The sequence below is a fragment of the Thermobia domestica genome, chromosome 7 (genome assembly GCF_964235325.1).
Source record: "Thermobia domestica chromosome 7, izTheDome1.hap1.1, whole genome shotgun sequence".
Classification (NCBI taxonomy): domain Eukaryota; kingdom Metazoa; phylum Arthropoda; class Insecta; order Zygentoma; family Lepismatidae; genus Thermobia; species Thermobia domestica.
Genome location: NC_137460.1, coordinates 83,859,957 through 83,883,113, shown reverse-complemented (window position 1 = coordinate 83,883,113; position 23,157 = coordinate 83,859,957). Strand labels below are relative to the sequence as shown.

At 36.5% G+C, this 23,157-nt stretch overlaps 1 protein-coding gene across 1 annotated transcript in view; it reads right to left on the bottom strand.

Moving 5' to 3' along the window:
- Positions 1–23,157, bottom strand: part of LOC145690253 (protein-associating with the carboxyl-terminal domain of ezrin) — a 107,652-nt gene that overhangs the window by 24,536 nt on the left and 59,959 nt on the right. The window contains exon 7 of the mRNA XM_081764974.1: positions 6,034–6,173. Coding sequence (XP_081621100.1) covers positions 6,034–6,173 — 140 coding nt within the window. The remainder of the gene's footprint in view (positions 1–6,033; positions 6,174–23,157) is intronic.

The window sequence follows — 23,157 nt, the reverse complement described above, 5'->3', positions numbered from 1 at the left end:
CCATCTATTCCACATGTTCTCTTAGGTTTTAAATTACGGATAGCGTTTTGATATTCTGTCACATTTACAGGATCTAACTTTAGTGTACTATATAATTGAGAATAATTGTTTCTGTCATTCACTCTATAAGTTGATGGAACCCCCAGATATACAGCTTTAAAATGAGTTGCAAAACCATTAACAATATCTTTATTAGTACAATATTCCCTGTTATCTAGAGTCATAACATTGGGTGCTACTTTCGTCACTTTCCTGTCTTTTATAAATGACCAGAATGCACTTATATCATTTCTAATATTTAATCCTGACTCATTTACATATTTTTTATACGCTCCTTTGATCATTTGTTTCAGTTCTGATCTTACATTTTTATACATCATTGTGTTATATACTGAGTTTTGCTTATGCTTCCTATAATATTCTTTCAATTTTACTAATTCAATAATTTCTTTCGAGAACCAACGTGGATATTTCTTTTCCTTATTTAAAGAACTCTTAGGGATTGTTATATCAAATATTGACCGTATTCTATTGTAAAAATAATCAACTGCCTCCTCTACATCATCTATTTTTTCTAAGTTACTCCAATCTTCTGTTTGGATTCTATTATACATTTCATAAAAATTTGCTTTTCGAAAGTTGTATGCAATTATTGGTTCACTAAGGCTACCACTTACTTTTGATTTAAGTTTTATATCTACAAGTAAAGCAGGATGATAAATATCAGGTTTTACAAGAGCCTCCTCTTTATTTACTTCAATAGAAAGTTTTATATTTGTTAAAATTAAATCAAGGGTCTTTCCCTCACTATTTTTAACATTATTTATTAGCTTTAAATCGTAGAGATTTAAAAAGTCAGCCAGCGCTTTATATAACGAACCTTTCTCCAGTAAGTTCGTATCTGGACCCCTAATTTTCGGTGCCTGTACTCATAAATTTCAAGCTGCTCCCAAATAAAATTAGGACTTTTTAGAAAACGAAACAATCAGAGAAACCCCTCCCAAAGTACTTTTCTAAATCCGCTATTGATTATTTGTATAAATTGGTATTCAAGGTTGTATCTGGAAAATTATTGCTAAATCATTGCACAACTACAGTATAACAGAAATGTGGAAACACGGTTTGACGGACATATTGAAAAACGTATGCTTTGACGGATATATAGAAAAACGTAAGTTTAACTTTCGTGCTAGAAGCTGGAGTACTAAGCTCTTAGAAATGAAACACGGATGACAAACTAAAATGATCTAGAGAAGGAAAAAATGTCGATAACTCAAAAGTTAAAATAAAGTTAAATAACCTGTAAAATTGCCCTCAAATACTACATTCTTCATGTTAGCTTTAATTCGTAAAATATGTGCTCCATCCATCTTGATGGTGAATTACAGAGCTAAATATGGCATTCAGGTCGTGGAAATCTTATCTAACTATAGAATATACTATAAGAAAGCTATTTGGATAGAAAAATCATGAAAATGAAAAAAGCCAAAATTTCCAAAATTCTCGGTTTTTTTCCAAAAAAGCCGGCTTTTTATGTGAAAAAAACTATCGATTCAAAAAAGCCGGCTTTTTTGCATCTCTATAATGAAATGTGTTGTTTTGTAGATAAAAATTACACGATCCTTTGAACCCGTTATAGAAATATGTACTATCAGACATAACATACATCAATAACTGCCAAACATTTTGCCGAAGCACAGCGTTACGAAAATCAGTAGAAAGAGTAATGTTTCCCAGAGTGACTTCGATAGTTACTGATAGTGAAAACATGAATACAGGAGAACACAAAGGAATGTGGAAATTGTTAACTGATGAAAGAGTTGCTTCAGGTGAAACGTTGTCTCTGTTGAAAATTTGGTGTTCTGCCCATCGCATTAATTTAGCATGGAGAGATGTCACCAAAAATGTCCAAGAAGTTTCATCTCTCATACAAGCAGCATCTGGACTGTGTGCTTTCTATCACTCTTCAGGGCAGCGAACGAAAGGTTTAACGATGGTAGCTTCAGAAAATAACTTAAAAGTTTTGCTCTATCCAGAATATTTTGACGTCAGGTGGACAAAATTTTCATTCAGTATGCTCACTACTCTCCTAAAAAATTGGTATCCAAGCTGCCTTTACTTGTAAACGGAAAACCATGTATGTAATGAAGCCAATGGTCATCTGTGTAAATGGATAGAAGTAGATCACCTTCATCTTCTGTGTCTTGTGACAGACGCTCTATATGTTTTCAAGAATTGCCAGCAGAAGTTTGAGAGTGATGAAATGTTTCTTTTGTACATAATAACAAATAAAAATACAACTATAGCACAATTGGAGAGTATGAAAGAGAAACATCTGTTAGGCGGGTGGGAAAAACGTTTTTAAACGAACGTGTGCAAGAGAACGTCAACGGAGAAATACAGTACTCATTACATGGTATTCAACTTCATCGTAACACACGTCGCAATAAATCCCATAACAAATATGTCAGTGAGAAAAGAGATTTTACTGTAGTACGTTACGAAGTCCTGGATTCCATAATTAACTTTGTTAGTCAGCGTTTGCTGTATTAATACAGTATTGTTGCTTTGGAGCCTTTGCGTGTTTTGCAAGACTATGTAACTGATGACGTCCTAAGAGAATGCCACAAAGTTATTTGTCTTGATACAGATCTTTTGCAGTTCGCAATGCAATATAGAGAGGCATCATCGTGCAGTATGTTGTCTGGACGCTAAAAGCCTTTTCATGAAAATCTGTGGAAATCAGTCATTTCATGCTCTGTCAACAAGTCTAGCCCGAGTTGTTGCTTCGAAACCATGTTCTTCGGATGTTGAAAGACTTATAAGCGACTACAACATATTGAAACAGATAACACACTGTCTTTAGCTCCCACTACTGTGAAAAATTACCTTCACGTTAATATAAATATGAGTCTGTTGTAAGATTTTAGCCCAACCCCTGCTGTTATGAAATGGCTGGCCAGAAAGGAAAGGCGTTTTGAAGTTGGTAGGAAGTCAAAGGAACAGCCCTGGTATAACGGTGTATTTGCCTCGGCAGAAAACAGACTGAGACAGCGTGATGATCACGGAAAAATGACAGTGAAATTCTTATGTAAGAAAAAGTGACTTTTTTCTTCCAGTGTGACTATTTTTCTTACTGGTTTTTTTTCCTTATTTTATGGTTTAATACAATAAACAATAAATATGTATCCTAATGTGCCTTTAATTTTGTTTGCTCTGGATGCCAAAATTATTATTATTATTATTATCAACAACAACAACAACAACAACAACAACAACAACAACAACAACAACAACAACAACAACAACAACAACAACAACAACAACAACAACAACAACAACAACAACAACAACAACAACAACAACAACAACAACAACAACAACAACAACAACAACAACAACAACAACAACAACAACAACAACTACTACTACTACTACTACTACTACTACTACTACTACTACTACTACTACTACTACTACTACTACTACTACTACTACTACTACTACTACTACTACTACTACTACTACTACTACTACTACTACTACTACTACTACTACTACTACTACTACTACTACTACTACTACTACTACTACTACTACTACTACTACTACTACTACTACTACTACTACTACTACTTCTTCTTCTTCTTCTTCTACTTCTTCTTCTTCTTTTGGTCGCAGGTAAACATGATATACTGGACAGAACACTGATTATATGTCTAAACAAATGCTGACTAAACTAGTTTTTCTATACTATATAAAATTTTTACCAGTGTGGAGCTGTGATTTCGTTGAATTTTAGACAGTGCTCCAAATAATATTTATTTCTCTTCTATCCAGGTCAAGTGAGGGTCTTTCTTTGTGAATATAATATGATTCTTTAATTTTTCGTTCCGTTTCGATCCATGCAATATACCTGGGAATTTAGTCTTCGGCCTACTCGAACTTGGTTAATCGGCGAGGTTCTTGCAATCCAAGCAAAATTTCTTGAACCATCTGATTATTGCACTGTGATCAACTATCCCTTTACTTTTCACATAACAAATATTTCAGATAGTTTCCGCGGTGTTATGGCCCAATGTAAACTCGTAATGCAGAAGTTGTTGAATTAGCTTTTATCTTTGCGGCTGTCAAATCACACAAGGGACTCAGCACTGTACATTTCAGGAGAGGGTACGAACTACCACTAAATATAGTCGTCGTAACAAGCATTTTTGATGGCTTGAACTGCTTCGTCCACGTGGTATACACCCTACGTGTACACCAATATTGCAGATTTTATGACTTACTATTGTACAAGATTGACAAAAACTTTTTTTTTTGTTTAAACCCTTTTTAGGTTTAAACCAGGTTTTTTGGGTTTAAATAATTTGCTCTATGTATTTACATTACATATGAACAGAAATAAGTTTGTTGGTGTTACTATGTCGCCTTGTCGCCATAGTGTTATTATGCTACAACGGCGTTACACTGGAAGGAGTCACATAGGCTTAAAGCGTCATCCAAACCGCTTCTCGGCTTACATCCGAGAGAAATTGTCCTTCATTTGGATTCGACACCGGGACTAATTGGCCATAAATACCATGAGTCTGGCAACTCACTCACAAAGCACTCCTGATAATAATTTAAAAAAAAAACACGTTGTACTGATCTTTACATATTTGTAATATAATCGTCAAGAGTCATTTTAGAAGGACAAAAAGATAAACAGTTGCACAAGTGAAACCATTATATATAAATCGGCAAACTCCCGCCTTAGCCATTGGGAAAATCCCGTTATTGCTTGGTATCTTCTAACATGTTAAGGTTAACGTATCATAATCAGTACATTAAAACTGGGGGATTAAATTACAAATTTAGTATGTAGATACCATTCAATAAAATTAAAACTGAAAGTCCAATCTAATGTTGGAAGCTACGTAGGCAGTCAATAAATTTTGCCAATTTCTATCCGTATATTTAAGCAACCTTGGTTTCTTTATAAAACAACAGGCATTCAGGCAAGCAGAAATATAAAATTTGGTATCGTTTCGTATGTTTAGGCTTAACATCCTTCTATAATACTGAGTTCATCAAGGAGAAGACTTTCGCTTCAAGTGACATCTGAACCGCTACTTGGTTTACACTTCAAAGAAGGGTTGTGGTTAGACCGAAAATTGAACATGGGACACCTTGATTAAAAGGTGAAAAGGAGATGAAACTAATGTAGATGGTTTGATATGTGGAAACGTCACCATGAAATTCACACGATTGTATACAGTACTAACATTATGTAAGTAAAGATGATAATCTTACTCGTAGGTGCTAATAGACAAAGAGTTTACACTTCCTTAAACATAGTTCTTTGCAATACACCTTTTTAATAACAAAATGGGGACACAAACAATATTTCATAATCACTACACGTGATTGTGAAATGGAAAAGCGTTATGGCTAAGCCGAAGATAAATAGGTTAACCACCGAGGAATGAGCGAGCTCTGTACATCTATTGTTCCACTGTTGATTGATTCTGTCACTGTCAAGGCTCTAAAAAAATATAGTATGAGAGTTATACTAATCGTCGCATTAGAAAGTGTTATTTTACGCTGAACATGGGGATGGTTTTATTATGTTAGAAGTTTAATTATGTTTCAGGATCAAATACTGCACAAAGGAGATCCCTGAGCATTTCGCTGATATTTTCACAAGAATGATTTGCGTTTCATAACAGTGTCTGAAAGTTGTGTTATTTGTTTACAAAGAAGACGCTTACGAACATTTTAAAAATAAAATAATGAACTCCAAACTAGACACTAGTTTTAAAATTGTAGTGTTCTGTTCAAAGTTTATCTTAGTTTCTAAAAAGTCATAAGCTAATAATGAATTTCTCGAGTTACGAAAAATTGTCTTTAGTTTTCTGTAATTAATGCATTAAGCAGGTGCATCATATGTTGATATCTTTCTTTAAAAAATAAAATAAAATAAAATACAATGAGTTTTGCAGAGAATCCTATAAAATAATACTTGTACTAAGAAAATGTATGCTTGTTTACCTGATGCAGGAACTAAAATATAGGGTAACATATATTTCTGTGCTGAAGAATTCAATAACACCATACGGGAAAGAAGTAAATTTCCTAATTGTGATGCGACTAATTCTTCTGGAAACGCAGTCAGCCTCGAAAGCAAAGACCTGGAAAATAATCAATAACAGTCATTATAATAACTGATAATGAAGAAACAGAATTGACAACACTCGAACATAAGAATAATTTACGACTACTCTATATACACTCTACATTTACTGAAGGGAGTGTGAGAGAGTGTAATGCATTTATGTCTTTTCTATCTATTTGTTAAACAAAATTTCGTAAAATATATCCGATTTAAATAAAACTTGGCATATATTTCCTCTTAGGCATGGGAAATAAGGCTATTGTTTGGAGTTGAAATTTATCACGAATAAAGGGTGAAATCAGACCAAGTTACAAGTTTATATTGATACATACATGCGATATAATTTCTCAGGATAAATTTCGTACAAAAAATATTCGATTTTTACGCAATATAGTGCATTTTCTTCTTTCGTGGTTCTCCAATCGTCCCCTACAATTCAGGTGAAATCATTCTTCATTCCCTCTCTCTCTTTCTTTCATTCTTTGTTGTTTTAAAGCATAACGTTTTTAAAGTATATTTGAGACTTCAGGCGTACACTCATGTCTAACATGATTGTCGCATATGTATAACTGTCTTCTTATAAGAATATAATTTGAAAATTTTTTGCAGGGTACTTTTAATACTGATACTATGTGTATAATCAGGAAATGTATATTTGTGGTAAATTTCATAGGAAAAGAATTATAAATACGAAAATTACAATGAGTAAAACAAAATGTTGCTACATGGACAAGAAAGGTTTATTTTCGTTTTATTGTTCTTGTTTACTGCTCTTTTGACATGAAATTTGCCACATACATGCCTTTGCCGATTAAACACATACAAACATTATAAGAAATACCGGTCGAATTCGTTATCAAATTATATTCCTACAACATATTTATAGACATGCAACAATAATTATGGACATGAGAGTACTTCTTAATGTGAATGAAATGAAAGGAGACGAATGGTTAATTAACGTGAGTGATTATGAAATGAACTGATGGAATGAGGATGTGAGAGGAAATGGATGAACCCGAGAAATCCCAAGAAAACACTGTCCACCATAATCACATGGCCTGGAATCGAACCAGGAACCTCCTGCACCAGAGATGAGCCTTCTACTATCGAGTCAACATGCTGCGATGTATAGTTAAGAAGATCTCTTGTAAACCTGGTCACCAGACAGCTTTTCCCCCTACCTAACTGTAAGTAGTGTTCCCAACTCATACGATTGTAGTTGCGTGATAGGCCTATTTTAATATCTACATTTATTGCCTCGATTTCAGCAGCAATATCACTCATACAAATTACTCGTATTATATACCCGAAACAAACCTATCCTAGAACGTGAAATTACTGGTATTTAGTTAAAAAAAAAAAAAAAAAAAAAAAAAAAAAAAAAAAAAAAAAAAAAAAAACTAGTGAACTTTGGTGATACATACATCAATAAAGGTTGACTGTACAGGGCGCAAGGATCATTGACACTGTTGAAATGCTTTCTGATTCCTAGGTGCTTTTCCCTGAAGGAGCAAACATGCTCAACAACACAACCACGTACGATTCTCAGCTGTGAGGGAAGCAGTTCTGCTTTTAGCAAATTCCACGGAACATGTTTGTTTATTCTGTTGTTTTTTTTATTATTATTTATTTATTTATTTATTTATTGTATGTGTGCTTTAAGTTCAGCAAAGTTTCACGATTCGACGGACAATTAACGAAAAATTAGGTGGAACTAATTTATTTCTTACTAATGGCAACGGTCACAGGAAGGCTTGGAATTGGAAGTGCCTTTTCGAAACAGTAATCCAAACGAAATGCTTGTCACTGCAACAAACATATATTTATATATATAATAGTAATCAGCAAGCATAGGTTCCCGTTAGTCTAGAGTTATCATATGAAAATTATTGAATGACAAACATTCTTTCAATAAAAGTCTGACTTTACAGAAAAAAAAACTTTTAAGTTTTTAAAACAGCTTCATTTTTCTACCTTATAATTGTGTTGAAGATGTTGAAGCTGTCTTACTTTAAACAGCAAAATCCCTTTTTTGAGCCGTTGTTCAGGCTTTCTTCGGTTCTAAACAGGACGGCGCCAAATGTCAGGTTAATTTTGATACCTTAATCGCCACTTGGATATGATATTCATATCATATTAGTTTCTTTGGTCAGTTGACTCTCATAGTCTTCATTTTTACTAACAAGGGAGTTAGCGAAAGTTGCGATCACAATTGCAATGAAGTTTTGGTTTGCATGTAAGAGGGTTACATGTGCATTACAAATATGCGCACAATATTTGCCATCGACAATTACACTACACAATCATGCGCATATTCAGTCACTGAGTTCAAAAACTGGGTTGTTGGTGGCTCTGGGCAGAAGATTACGAGGATAAACATGACCACAGAGTATAAAGTGCCGGAAGCAGAGTTGCTTATCACAGTAAAAGCACTTCATGAATGCCTGTATTAAGCAGTCTTTCGAGTCACACTGCATTTGAACATCAAAAATACGTTCGGGTGGTGTTTGAAACCTCTGGTCGGAAGTCATCATATCCATGGAGTACCGAACAGTCTTCGAAGTCTGGAGAACAGCACCGATTATGTAGAATACACATGAACAACGAAATTGAATCCCTCGAAGATCGTGTGAATTGATAGTCGTGAAGGATAATGTGATCTTCAATCAGCTTCAGCATCGCCTTGAACTGTCGGAACAACAGCACATCAAGTGGCTGAATGTAAGGTGTGCACCCAGGAGGGATAGTCTTGAGTGTATACACCATGTTTTGTGGTGGAATAGCATCGATGTGAGTCCTGTCACGATATGTCCCGAGCGAATCAACCAGAAGAAGACTTTCCTCCGTCGCAAATGGGAAGTAGAAATCTTGCGTCAGGATTTGTTTCGTGATTAGGCCGGACTTCGAGGCAACTTGAACCAGATTTTGCGGTTTCAGCATGTGTTGCACTACTAGTACTCCAAACTGACCTATAGATTCCTGATAAATTACCAGCATCTTTGGAAACACGTATCCACTTGCCAACGTAACGGCTTGGATGGTGTAAGAATGAGTTATCGCATGGTCACTCCACCCCGAACTTCTTATCGATTTCTCTCCCTTGAAATGCAGAGTTCGCGATGAGTGAAGTTCCTTCCGTATACCACTTTGATCGGTATTACAAATCTGTGTACGTTCCATGGTGTTCATTAAGGACATTACCTCCTTGAGAAACGCTTCATATTTTTCATGCATGTCACCATCTTTATTCCCGGCTTTAGTGGTTATTGCCCTTGAGCCAAGAAAGTGTCTCCGTTTAAACCTTGCAATCCAGCCATGGATAGATCCAGTGAATCGTGTCAGTCCTATTTCTCGAGCTTTTTCCAAACCCCAAGTACGAATATCGCTGTCATGATCATTAGTTCCTAGAACAGTTTTCGCTAACCTGAATTTTTCTGCTACATAATCGTCAAGTACGTGCAATTTTGAGTGCTGGCCTGCCTCCCCTCTCTCTAGCACGTGACGTAAGTATCGTAGATGATGTATGTCTTGCACCATGCGATTTCGTTTCTGCACTGTATTGAAGCTTAATCGTTTAGTTTTCCCAGAATCCTGGAATGTAATTATCTCCTACGCTTTTTCAAAAGATATATCAGCCCACTTCTTCCTCTTCGGTGGACTTGGCAGATAAGCAGACGACTGGCTTCCAGCACTTCGTAACAACTCTTCGTCACTATCAGGTTCTGGATCATTTATACGTCCTTCACAATCAGACAAGTCTTCTACGTATTCATATTCTTCAATATAGTCTATTGTATTTTGGTTATGTACAGAACCATATATTATTACAATTGGCTGGCACCGTTTCATCTATCACATTGATTATGAATGCAGCTGCATTTCTATCCTTTACTGTAATTTCTGCGGATCTTCTCTTGTTTGTAATGGCTAATAATGCTCACTATATTTGCACGATTCATTATCACACGATTGCGTTAATAGCGAGAGTAACGTGACGCACTACGAAACCGGTAACACCACACACAGACGGATTAACAGCCGTCGTTGACGCAACACAGACGAGAATCACTATTATATTGAGTTCCTTGCTCTTATGCGTTCATTTCTGTCTGGCCCCTAGATGTCGCCTTGGACGTTTCGTCAGGTGACCTTCGGTACAGCGCGGCGAGTGTCCACCATAACATACACTGCACATACCCATATTAGCTAGAGAAGCACTACTTACGATGAATACAGTTACTAACGTCATGATATCGTGTTCCGTATAGTCCACCGCGAGCGTAATATTGCATCTTCGTAGCTTACAGTGTAATTGACAATGGCATTTAATTTATACATGTTTGTAATTAGCACCCCAAACATATTAATACAAACCAAAACTCCACTGCAATTGCTCTCGCAACTTGCGCTAACTCCCTTGTAAGAGTAATATATCCAACTGAGCGCAGTACTATGTCAAAACAGAAACAATCTAATGATAATAAAAATGAACGATGATTATGCACTCTTCAAGACAGGATATATATATATAGGGCGCAAAATTTCAAAGTCAAACGCACTCGCCAATCCAAAAATGATGGTCACCAGTATCTCTCACGTACAAATTATGAGAGGTGTGTTCCCCTCCCCCCTCAAGGCCTCTGGTTTGACAAAGTGAAAGATTACATCAAGGCATAAAATTTCAAAGATAAACAATTAGATTTGGGATAATCAATTTTGAATTGGACAATTCATATCAATGACAATTATTTTCTTACTCAGTCACAACTATTTTCGTGCGAAACAAACTGCGCAGCCTTGTGAGTTTACGCAGAAACCATTCCTACTGAATACTGGTCGCCAGCTCTAAATTTCTAGCCGCCAATGGCGACTGGAAATTTTGTGCCCTTTATATATATATACAAATTGAAACAATATTATATGTTGAGTTGAGTTGATTTTAGTTTAGCGTCCCTTTCAGCAGCGAGGCTATATGAGACGTGGACCTACTGATTAACGTGGGATCCGAACCACATGAGCTCCCGCCGGAATATTATATGTTGAAGTATGCAATAGATTCTCTCGTTTCATACAATACACTTTAAAACCTGCTATAACTTTATTTAAACAAGAAACTTCTCTTTTTATACCAGAATGGTTAATATGTGATCCTGGTTCAATCCCCGGTAAAGTACACAAACTTGGAAAGAAGTTAGCAATATTTCAGGTCACATTACTAGTGATTCACAGGTGGCGCGTGGAAGAAATTCTATTCCCCTCAAAAGCTACGAAATTTTCCTCACATATCTCCATGTTCAACGTGTGTTATCTATCTTTTCTTAGTACTATTTTCACCCCCTTCCTATATAAGGTGGTAATACTCCTGACAAGGGAGTGTCTTTGCAGTTTTGCAAGTGTAGTGCGCTCGTCACTAGTTCAGCAAGGTGTCAAGCAGTTTCTCAAGAACTCTTCATCATTGTATTTTTTATTGTTTGAGGTTCAAATTAAAGCCAAAAGAATCGAATTCACAGATCTTAAGGAACATGTTTAACAACAATTTCCCTTAAGAATTAGCCAACTGCCATGAAGCACGGTGTGTATTTCTTTTGGGCCTTGTCAAAGAATCTATCGCTCGGTGTTAAGATAAATCAAGAGCAAAAGAGAAAATGCAGTTCATCATGAAGAAAAATAGAGTTTAACTACACCTTCACTAAAAATTATCCAATTTGCATTAAGCATGGCGTGCGTTTACTTTGGGATTTCCCAGTGGAGTTTATTACATGGAGCTGACATCAATCAGAAGCAAAGGGGTGAATAGAAGTGCAAATTTAAAACATGTTTAAGGTTAATTTTCTTGGGGAAAAAAAATCCATAAAACATGGCATGTTTCCTTGCAGGCTTAACACTTACTCTATTGGTTAGGGTTGAAATCGTTTAAAAGCAAGGCGGTAAAAATATCCAATTTAAATATAAGTTTAAAAAAAATAAATTATAATGTCACTAGTGTAATGCTGAAATAAATAGCAACTAAAGAACATTAACAACAATAACTAAGAACAGAGATTTTTGTGCAAATATCATATCCGTACTTTACAGATGAAGAACCTGACTTTTTCCGGTCACGATTTACAAATTTCCAGCTTTATATATAAAAAATAAAAAAAAGCCAATTTTTAACAACCGTCAAAAAAGGTCTTCTTAATATATAGACACTGGATTGTCCAAGCGCAGCAGCTAGGCTATGGTACAAGCCACGTAATCTGTGTGGAGAGCACAGATTTCAGGAGTGAGACTCTGTGTGGCTGTTCTGGGATGATGATTGGGTAACGTAGTGGTTAACGTATCGGAACGGTATCCCGAAGATCCTGGCCTACAGTCCCGCTAGAGTCATTCTCTTTTTCACTTTCTGTGTGTTATTGAATTCGCACCTACAGTGGTGTGTAAAAAATTTGGTTGTTTCATCCTTCCATTAATATACACCTAACATGTCTAACAAATTCATGAGGATGAAAGGTAGAAAAATAAAGGATTGGTGAATTTCAAATAACTTACACTATGCTGCTTGCAGTCTGCAAAGAAAGAAAGAAAGAAAGAAAATAATAAAAATAATGTGCGTTATTTTTCGATCTTCCTCGTATTGTTAAAAGGTCTTCCCACTAATGTTATTACTAACGGAGAAATAAGGGGAAGGAAACAAAGAAGAAAGGTACAAGCGCATTAGTCTGAGTTCACGGTTGGCAGCCAGAATGAAAATGTATATATACATACCCATTTCTTAATGAGGGACAAAAGACCGTGGGACGGACAACTGAGAAAGAGAAAAGGAGGAATTTGGTTGGATTTTGTAATGGAAACATCTGTCAATACCTTATCTACATAAAAATACATCCCGCAAGCAGGGCTACTTTAGGTGGTGCGGGGTCCCAGGTTTACAAGTAACTTACACTAAGCTCTGTAGAACCTATATATATATATATATATAGCGCTCTCCCTGCTGGTCTAGTGGTTAGCACGTACGCCTGTGGTGCACATAGTCTCGACCCCGATTCCCAATGGGAGAGCACACAAAATTTAATTCTATAATCACTCCCTTTCATTAATCATCCATTTCCTAAGAACAAATCCTGGGACGTCAAATAAAAAAGAACATTATTTTCATTTCATTTCAAAAGTTTAATACAGATTTTGCAGTCAGAATGGATGGCTATCAAAATGTACGCTTAAATAGTGCGTGGAAGTCAATAGACTAAACATATATAGGTACATTTCAATATAAAATTATATATATATTTAAATCTAGAATTAGCAATATTAATATATCATATCTGAAAAGGACTTAGTCATAAAACTAGTAGTTTTAGTGATTTTGAAATAATTTATTTAAACAATTAATTTAGTTTAGTTCAGAAAAGACAAGAGAAGTGCTGGTTTGTCCCCGCGAAGTGGGATCAGAACGTCTAGCTCTTAGGCTTTTTGTCCAGAGAGAGAGAGAGAAAAATGTTGAATGGTTGTTTTTGTAGATAAAGATGAAAGCTGAGCATCCGATTTTTTTATTTGTAGTATTCTTCGATTGATGAGACTTGAGCACCTTCGACAGCAAGCTGGCTCTCTATAGGGCCATTTGAGATTTGCTTGTTTTGAAGTAAAACTGAGTTTGGATTAAATATGGGCAAAAATGTTTTTTAAATAAAAAACCGGAAATCGGTTTCTAGAAAAACCGAAATTAAAAAAAAACCGATTATTTCGTTTTTCTCCAAAACCGGTTGGGTTTTTCACCGAAACTGGTTTCGGTTTTCTCCAAAACTTGATTCTGTTTCCCATCGGAGTAGAGTTTCGTAGTTCTCCGCATTTGTTTACAACAAAAACAGTTTTATTTTTAAACATATTAGTTTTTAAGCATGTCTATTTCGGTTTGCACTTCATTTTTATGAGAATTTACACATGTTTTTGAGCTTCTTTCATCTGTGTTCTCGATGCATGTTACAACGCCGTAAAATCAATATACCGAAACCGGAGAAAAACCGGTTTCAGTAAAAAAATTGAACCTGTTTTTGGAGAAAACCGAAAACCGCTTTCGGTGAAAAACAGATTTTTTTAAAAAAATCAAAAAACCGGTTTCGGTTTTCCTAAAAACCGTTTTTGTGCCCACTACTACTTCAGAATGACTCGAGGAGGTCGGAACGTAGTGACAGAGAACGGTCGTTGCGGGAAGGTACTCGCTTCAGTGCAGTGGCGCATCAATTTGCATGTAGCACATAAGTCCTTGTTGAGAGATTGCTTACAGGCTTCTTCATGTGTTTCATCACAGTGATAGCAGACACGGTCATTGAAACATTTCAAGGTCGTGTGACCGTACTGACAGCAATTTTGTCATGGGAGCGGTTTCGGGCGCGACGAGATGGTGAGACTTTAATGTGTTTGCCGTTCAAAGTAATGACGAAGTTAATGAATGCACTAACTTGCTGAGGATCATACGAAAATAATCGTACACATTGCGTAGATCCACGATGGAAAAGTTGCGAAACTTGTGAAAAATAATATTCTGCTTGATGAGAAGATTCTTGAGTATGTTGACTTGATCATGATCAGGATCAATATTGATGCCGTCAATAACGCAAGTGTACGTCTTCTTGTTCTGGTTGCGAGATGCAGCTGAAGTGAGATATTGAGTATTTACATAGGTAGAACATGGTAGGTAGCTCCTTATGAAAGTTATAATCAGCTTGAAATCGTTATCGTCTGCACACATATGAAATGGTGATGAGAGGATCACAAACCTTAAGGAACTGATGGAAGATCGATGACATATTTGCCATTGGATTATTCGATTTAGAAGACAAACCTTCATAAGCACCCACCTATTTAGTACGCACTAATATACATTCGGTTTTCATAACTTGATTTTTTTAAAAAATACATCCAAGGGATTTTTCGCAGGAGAGGGCAAAGTTTGTCCTCTGATTTTGTATTTTTAATATAACTATAATAAGAGAAAGGATACGCAAAGAAGTCGCACTGAGGCTGATTTATTCGATACCATCTCGGTATTCACGGTAGTATCACATAACATAATCAGTAAGAACGTCAGAAACTTTTACTTGGTGGGATGTTCGAAATAAAAGAGGGTGTGCACAGAATAATTATATACATTATTACACAAACTCAAAGAAAACAATATTTTTACGCCCCGGAGTGCGTGTAAGGAAATTTGGGGGTGTGTAGAATACTCCCTGGACATATCTCTTTTTACAACAGAAGTTGTAAACGTAAAAAGTAGAGAAACTACTGCACCATTAAATTCAGAAAATATTTGCTTATGTCCGGAAACTTAGTACAAACTATTCATTTACTTATAATTACATAGGCGAATGGGGGGATATTCAAAATTAACAAAAAATTGGCTACTTACCAATGAATCCTCCTTTGAAAAATTTAAAGATTTTGACGTTTCGGAACTCTCAGCTGGTTCCTTCCACAGTGGTAAGGTAAAAAGGATTAAAACGGAAAGGAGATAAAAGGAGTAAAACCAGGAATACATACCACTATATAAAAGTAACGTACAGAAAAATCCTGAGATGAACGGAGAAGAGTGAAAAAAAGAATGAACTGAATAAACAAGAACGCGGTGTCTATGTTAGGCCACTATTGCCAGATCCAAAGTATGTATCAAAGGTAGGTACCCAAGTTCGATCAATGTTGCCAGAATCAAGGTTCAATGCAGGTTTGTATTTATGAATAAAGAACGATTCTTTAATTTCCCAAAACAACGGGATTAAGTCGATTGGATCGATTGCTCTCAATCGGGTCCCGCGCTAGTGCGTCTACTCTACTCCCCGGTGTTTAAGGTCGGCCCTGCCCGGAAAGAAGCAAGCAAAAAACTTTCTCTGTGAAAAATTGACTATTTCGAATCTCTCACAAAACCTCCTAACCATCATTCTTCACAGAAATTCAATAATCTTGCTCTTTCTATACTTACATCATCGTTAGAAATTTAAGAGCTTTTCCTACAATTTTCAACATTCTCAAATTGATTATCCCCAACCCTCATACCCTACTTATGACAGCTGGACCCTTAAAACCTATCCTATTCCCCGTGTTTAGCCAGTGTCGAAAATCCATGCAAAACTTGTTTGCCTTTCATATCGGAGAAATCCCAACTCTATCAATGATCATTCTTGCAATACCCAGATTATTCATTTATTCTTATGCGAATACACGAAACAGTACAACTCATCCTTATGGGAACTATAATATTTTCATTCTGAAAGTCCTCTATTCACGCTCCTTTCTTCTCACAAAAAGAGATGGGAATATATATATGCATTTTCACTCGGCCTGCCAATTCTAAATCGGAATTAAAACTGCCTATAACCTTCTTCCTCCATTGTTTCCTCTAAATATTTTAGATAAAAATAATGAGTGTCTAATGTCACTATTTTCACATTAATTACTTATATTATTATTATTAATACTTTTCTGTTTTCATATTTTTCTTTCATTTTCCCCAACTTACTTCACCCACACTGTCTCCACTTTCCCTACCACTCTATCATCCGATCTTTCTTTTTCGGTATCTTGATACTTCTCTTTTCTCCATTGTTTCAAGGTCTTCCACTGGTCTAGTAGCTAGCGCATGCGCCTTCGGTTCACGGGGTCCCGGATTCGATTCCCACTGGGAAAGCCTTGAAGAATTTGAACGTATAATGTGGTTCAGATTCAACCTTTAAACTGTAAAGCCATATATCATCCAGCCTCGGTGCTGACTGGAACAACAAATTCATTATTTTATAATATAGCTATTATATCTTCAGACTTTCGCAGTTATTTTCTGCAGGTCGAGCTGCCTCCTCTCTCGTCCTCCGTCTTTGACATGTATTCACCCTCCTCGCTGATCTAGTGCTTAGAGCGTGAGCTTTTAGTGCACGGGATCCCAAGTTCGATTTCCGATGGGAGAAATTGGAACGTATTACAGTGACTTGGATTTACATTTTAAATTGTAGGCCCACCTCTCACATAGCCTCGGTGCTGAAAAGAAGCTCTAAACTTCAACGAGCAACAACTGATATCTACTCATGCTCGGATCTGGCAACATGTTTTTCCGTCTAAATATTTCAACAGAACATTGCATATGGAGAACGCTGTGTCACATGACCATACTTTGTTCCATAGCCCTTTTCTCTTTGTTTTCTAACTCTCTTCTGTCATTGCCATAAAACTATTATGTAAACACTTTTATACTGACTTTCTTATGCTCACGTTGGGATTTCTTTGTAGACTATTCAATACTTTAATTTACTGTGATCAGGTATACACTACGTATGCACAATGCCAACTACCCAATCGAATTACGTCAAAAATGGATTACAAAATGTGATCAGGATAGACGTACACAGAAAAGCATCGTTACGGTAAAAACAAAAACTACATATATTTTTCTACGAACACTTGGTTCAAAGAAAACATATCGCCCCCAGAAAGCAGAAAGGTGCTAAGCGCCATTTCCTTGATTTCCAACTAAGTGCATATCCTGACTACCCATTTTATGTTTAATGTTGTGCAGAAAGGAGACAATGTGAAAGATCTGCAGTGAAAACTGAAAATGAAATGAAATGAATTCTTTACGTCCCACGGTTATGCCGGTTAGGCTAAAGGAGACGGTGAAGATGAGAAATGAATGAAATGGTGGAATGAAGAAAGTGGGAGGAAACGGGAGAACCCCGAGAAAACCCACGCACACGGTGTTTGTCCACCACAAAGTTCACTTGGCGGGGGCTGAGATCGAACCTGGAACCCCAAGCACCAGAGGTGAACGCTCTACCACTGAGCCACTGCGGCCCCACAGTGAAAACTGAATTCTAGAAGTAAGAAAAAATCGAAATTAATTAGGGTTTCCTTCGTTTTTATTCATCTCCTAAGAAATTTGCGCTTTGGCGCTTAGCATCTTTCTGCATTCTGGGGGCGATCTGTATTACCTTCCGAGATTTGGTTCAGGTTGAAAAATATATGTATACAATACTACTACAAAAGGTTGATCCGTAGGTATGTGTCTGATTTCGACATCTCACTTACCTTAGGAAAATCATGGGAATACCAACGGTTACCATCGATGTGAGCACCAAGTATCTTGGTAATAGTCCTGTACCCTAACTTCCATCGTAGGAGGCTCTGTTGAAATAAAGGAACTGGAATCTTGAGCCACTCCTCTCCTGGCAGGCTTTCCAGAGGCCACAAACAGTGGGGACACGACGAGATGCCAGTGTTCTTTTCAATAGGTCAAACCAGAAAAAATCCATTGGACTGACATCAGATGACTTCACTGGTATGCCCTAGGAGGAAATATCTGGATGTCGGTGTCTGCCCCCATCTGTTGCAGAAATCTCATAAGTAGAATGGAACGTGTGTAATGAGACATTACACATGGTCTATATGCACATGGACTTGATTTATTGCATTTTTATACAAACGGGGCAGATCTTCTGTATACAGTGGTGTGAGAACATGATGCTAATAAAACGCGAAGTTGATTTTGCAGTTTTTACTCACCTGCCAAATCGTTAACTTGTCTTCACAGCAGTATTCCGCGACAACCAGAAATCCCTTCGGGAAACTTGCTTTGCACTGATGAATGAAGTCAGGACGGTTGTTTGCGTCTCATGTGGTGTGAGATTCGAATTCTGCCACAATCTGATAGATAAATTTGTGCTTCATCGAGTGTGGCACAACAAACTTCTACTTTTCGCCGGATAGATGGCGTTCGTAGAGGCGCCTGTACTGGGTCTTTCTCTTCCTCCGATAGGCCGCAATAAGAACATCGGGAGCTTCAATTTGTCACGTAGGCTGCGGTTCATAGTTGACTATGTCACATGGATGGTCTTGCCATTACACATTGTATAGGAGGGTTATCCTGAAAGGCCATTCGGCGCAACTTCCGAGGCAACAGGTGGAGTCACCGCAGTACAATGTCGTTTTTTTACCTTCCCTTAATGGGTGAACGATGTGCTGTAACATCACGGTGTTTATGTCGATTAATTTTGTTCTTGATGTCGTTGATTCCAATGCACATCCATTTTCCCTGCACTGTTTTTGAATCTGTATCACGGAAAACCTGGCGTGGAAGTGCTACGACGTAGGGATGAAGATTTAAAATCAGACATATATATATACGGATCAATTTTCTCTAAATATGATATAGAATAACAAAACAAAATTCAGGACTTACGAAACATCCAACATACATTACAAAATTCAGCACTCAGCAAATTTAGCGGGATTCTCCGCTTTCTTCAGTGCGAATTATCTAAAAAGTTGTCGCTATTTGAAAAACTACATTATTATGACCTTTCGAGTAATATACTTGATACGTGAACTATGAATTTTACTTTTTCGTTAAAGCATCATAATTATAAACTTAGTTAAAATGTAAACGTTGTGGAATGAGTAGTTTTGTGTGTTTACGATACAGCATTCAGGCTTCAATATTACCACTTCTTTAAGTTTACGTTCAGCTGTATATTTCTTCATAAATGAATAACTACTAATCAGGACACTATAGCAGAATCAATATTTCTGAATGTAGATTTACAATTTGCCAGAATGAATTATCTTCTAACATAAATACCGCAAATTCGTTCGCTTTTATTTTCATTTGTAATTCTTTATTCCCCCTCCACTCTTTCAATTTTAATGTTCTATAATTATATTCCTTTGTATAATGTAGTACTTGTTGACATTTGTGGCACAAACGGTGGCGCTAAGGTTAATTATTTCGCTTCTTTCGTAGGTAACGTTGTTTGGCTATTTAGATTTGTAAGTCAGTGGTGACGTCATCGAAAGGAAGAATAGAAGAAAAAGATGAGAGAGAGAGAGGGAGTAAAGTAGAAAGTTTTAGATTTTTATAATGTCATTGATTAGAGTGGTTGCGATTTGTTCTTTTTTTCTCTTACTCTTTTCTGAGTCCGTTTACTTAAATTTCTTCTCTTCACGACAGATTTTCTATACTTGATAGGGATTGTTTTGATTTTTTTTAAAAAAATCGCTAGCTATTCATAAGAAAGTACTTTCTAGGGATGTATCGATATATCGGTATCAGTATCGGCAAATGGACACCGATATTTACCGATACATTTTCCGAACTATTTTCAATTTGTTTAATATTAACAGCGAAACTTATAGTTCATCGATTTCTTTTAGACATAGTTGATCTAAATTATTATAAATTGTACAATCGATTTCTTTGTGCATGTGTACGCCTTTGATTTGCACTACTCGTACTCAACTGATATTTTTGGTCCCTCCATGCCAAAATACTGGTGAAGAAAAGCCAAAGGTCCTCAGTCAGGACCATGAGCTCCCGAAGAAAATTTTCTAGGGAGGGTCCACTCCATGGTTGCTATATTACGTTTGGTATTTAATATACGTGGTTTGCTATATTACGTATATATTTCCGTAAGCCAGGGGAGGCGGGCTCTACCCTGCCCTCCCCCTTCGGGCGCCCATGGTCAGGATAGCAGACCCGTTATTTGAATCTCTAACGATATAGAGGTTTCGATTCCGAAGAAAATGCTACGGAAGAAACCCACAAGACGCTCACTTTGTCATTATTTTCTCCTACTTACTGGTTAAAAACAATTAGTTCTAAAGTTAATAAATAGTTTTATCGTTTTCGACTTCGATTAAATAACCCTATTATTTTTTTTTATGGTATACACAGCAACACCTGGTTCACCACACATAATTTTTCAAACAATAAAAATTTATAACGGTAGTATCAGTTTGCATTATATGTATGCACGGACGGCGATTAAGGGGGAGTTGCCCCCTACTTTTTTGAAATGCCCCCTCAATGTATATAGTGTCATTTGGAAATGTAAAGTTCTTGTACGTATTACTGGTTCATAGAAAAAAATGGTGCCATATAATATTTGCCGTTGCGTGAGTGCGTATTGGTTATTTGTCTTCCCGTTGAGTTAAGAAAGCTATATGAATTGCGTTTTAATTGCCAAGGAAAACTGCCCAAAAATTAACCTTTTAGAGTGCAATAATTCCAGCGTACTTTCATTTCTTCTTACAAGGGCTCGATGTGTTAGTCAGTCGCTTTGAAACTAACTGAGAGAACATTTCGCAAAAGAAGAAAAATCTTTCACAAGTTATTCTTTAATTGCACAAAAATCGACAGTTCCTAAAATGTCTTTTCTTCTTTCTAATAGTAAGAAATATTGATTAAAAAGAGTAATAAGAAACAACTTCTACCCTTTTCATTGTTTTGCCTACAGCATTTATGATATTCCGTAATTACAAATATTATCTCTCTATGACTTACGGTTCCCGAAATATGTCTCCTTAAATCTTCCCAAATCGGAACTTTTTGGCCAATATCTGGGGAACGGTGGCCAGCTGGCTAGAGGCCACCGGTTACTATCTAGTACCAAAATGTTCACCATCCTCTTAAAGATATTGATCAACACCAATATCATCTCTCTATGACTTACAATTCTCGAGATATGGCTTCTTAAATCTCCCGAAATTGAAATTTTTTGGTCAATATTTTGGAATGGTAGCTCATAGAGACATGATATTGGTCTTGATCAATACCTAAGAGGATGGTGAACATTTTTGTACCAAATAGTGACCGGTGGCCACTAACTGGCCACTGGCCAAATCACACAATTTTCCAAACAGAATTTTAAGATGTTAATGAGGAAGGAATCAAATCTCTTCTTAGATCTTCGTCGTTTAAGAGTACAAAGGGCTAGTACCTACTTGCGTTGCTCTTGTCAATTTACTTAATAAAGTATGAAATACGAAATACGGTATTTTAACTGAAAAAATACTATCCTATTAATTATACAACCTTTTGTCAAACAAAGTGTTAGAAACAATCAGGAAAACTACCATTGATATACAAATTATTCAGATCATGTATTGCTCCCCCACTTTTAACGTCCAATCGCTCCCACTGTATGTGTGTAATAGAGACTAGTAAATGCAATGTAACTACCAAAGTACATTATCACTCTAAATATCAATCACTGACTCTTAGAATTAACTTGACACTATGTAAGTATTTGCTGCTTTTTAGTACATTTTATGAGAGTTGGATTAAATTTAGAGGAAATACATTTTTTGTGTGTAACCTAATATGAAATTCTGCTTTTTGCCTTTGTATGTTAAATTTTGGCCTTATATCAGGAATGCAAATAAGGAACAAAATTTTACTAGCCCAAGAAAAAAGCTACTAGCCTACATTCCATGTCTCAATCGTGATTTGTATAGTCTTTACTGTTTAATAACTCGCCCGCACCGATGAACCACTCGCCCTGGGCGAGTGAGCGAGTGGTTATTTGCATCCCTGCTTTATATCTAATATACCCTATTACAATGCTGATTTCATTATTCTGAAAATTCCTGATAGGTATAAGAAATGTGCCCAAAAGTATCGGTACTGGCGGAAAAGTGGTATCAGTACATCCCATAGCACTTTTGGTGATAGTTAATTCAGATCGGTCGATTCTGTGATCACAAGGGTTGGCTGATTTCTAGTTTAGCATTCTATTCAGAATCGACGCTATCAGGCGTGGATGTATAGCTTGATGTGAATCCAAACGCACATAAGCTCCCATCGGGAATCAAATCCGGATCTACCGCGCAGAAAAGAAGACGGAGTGTGTAAAGCCGGTCAGCAATTAGTAAGCCGGATTTATGGTTTTCCCGGCTAAATGGAGAGGAGTTAGAAACATTTGGTTATAAATTATCACATAACAGTTGTAAGAATCGTCTATTACTATGTTTATGTATTCTCAGAAAGAAAATGCTAACCATATATATATATATGTGTGTGTGTGTGTGGTTTGTATGGAAAGATAATGACATTCAAGAATCTTCATTAAACTACTCTCCAGGATATTTCTAAAGGGATTTTGATTCGCGACAGCTATGTTGCAGTGTAATCCAAGCATACTAGTTTTGTACCTAAGTGGGACAAGGATATTTCCCGATATTCATGTGGTAGGAGTTGGAGG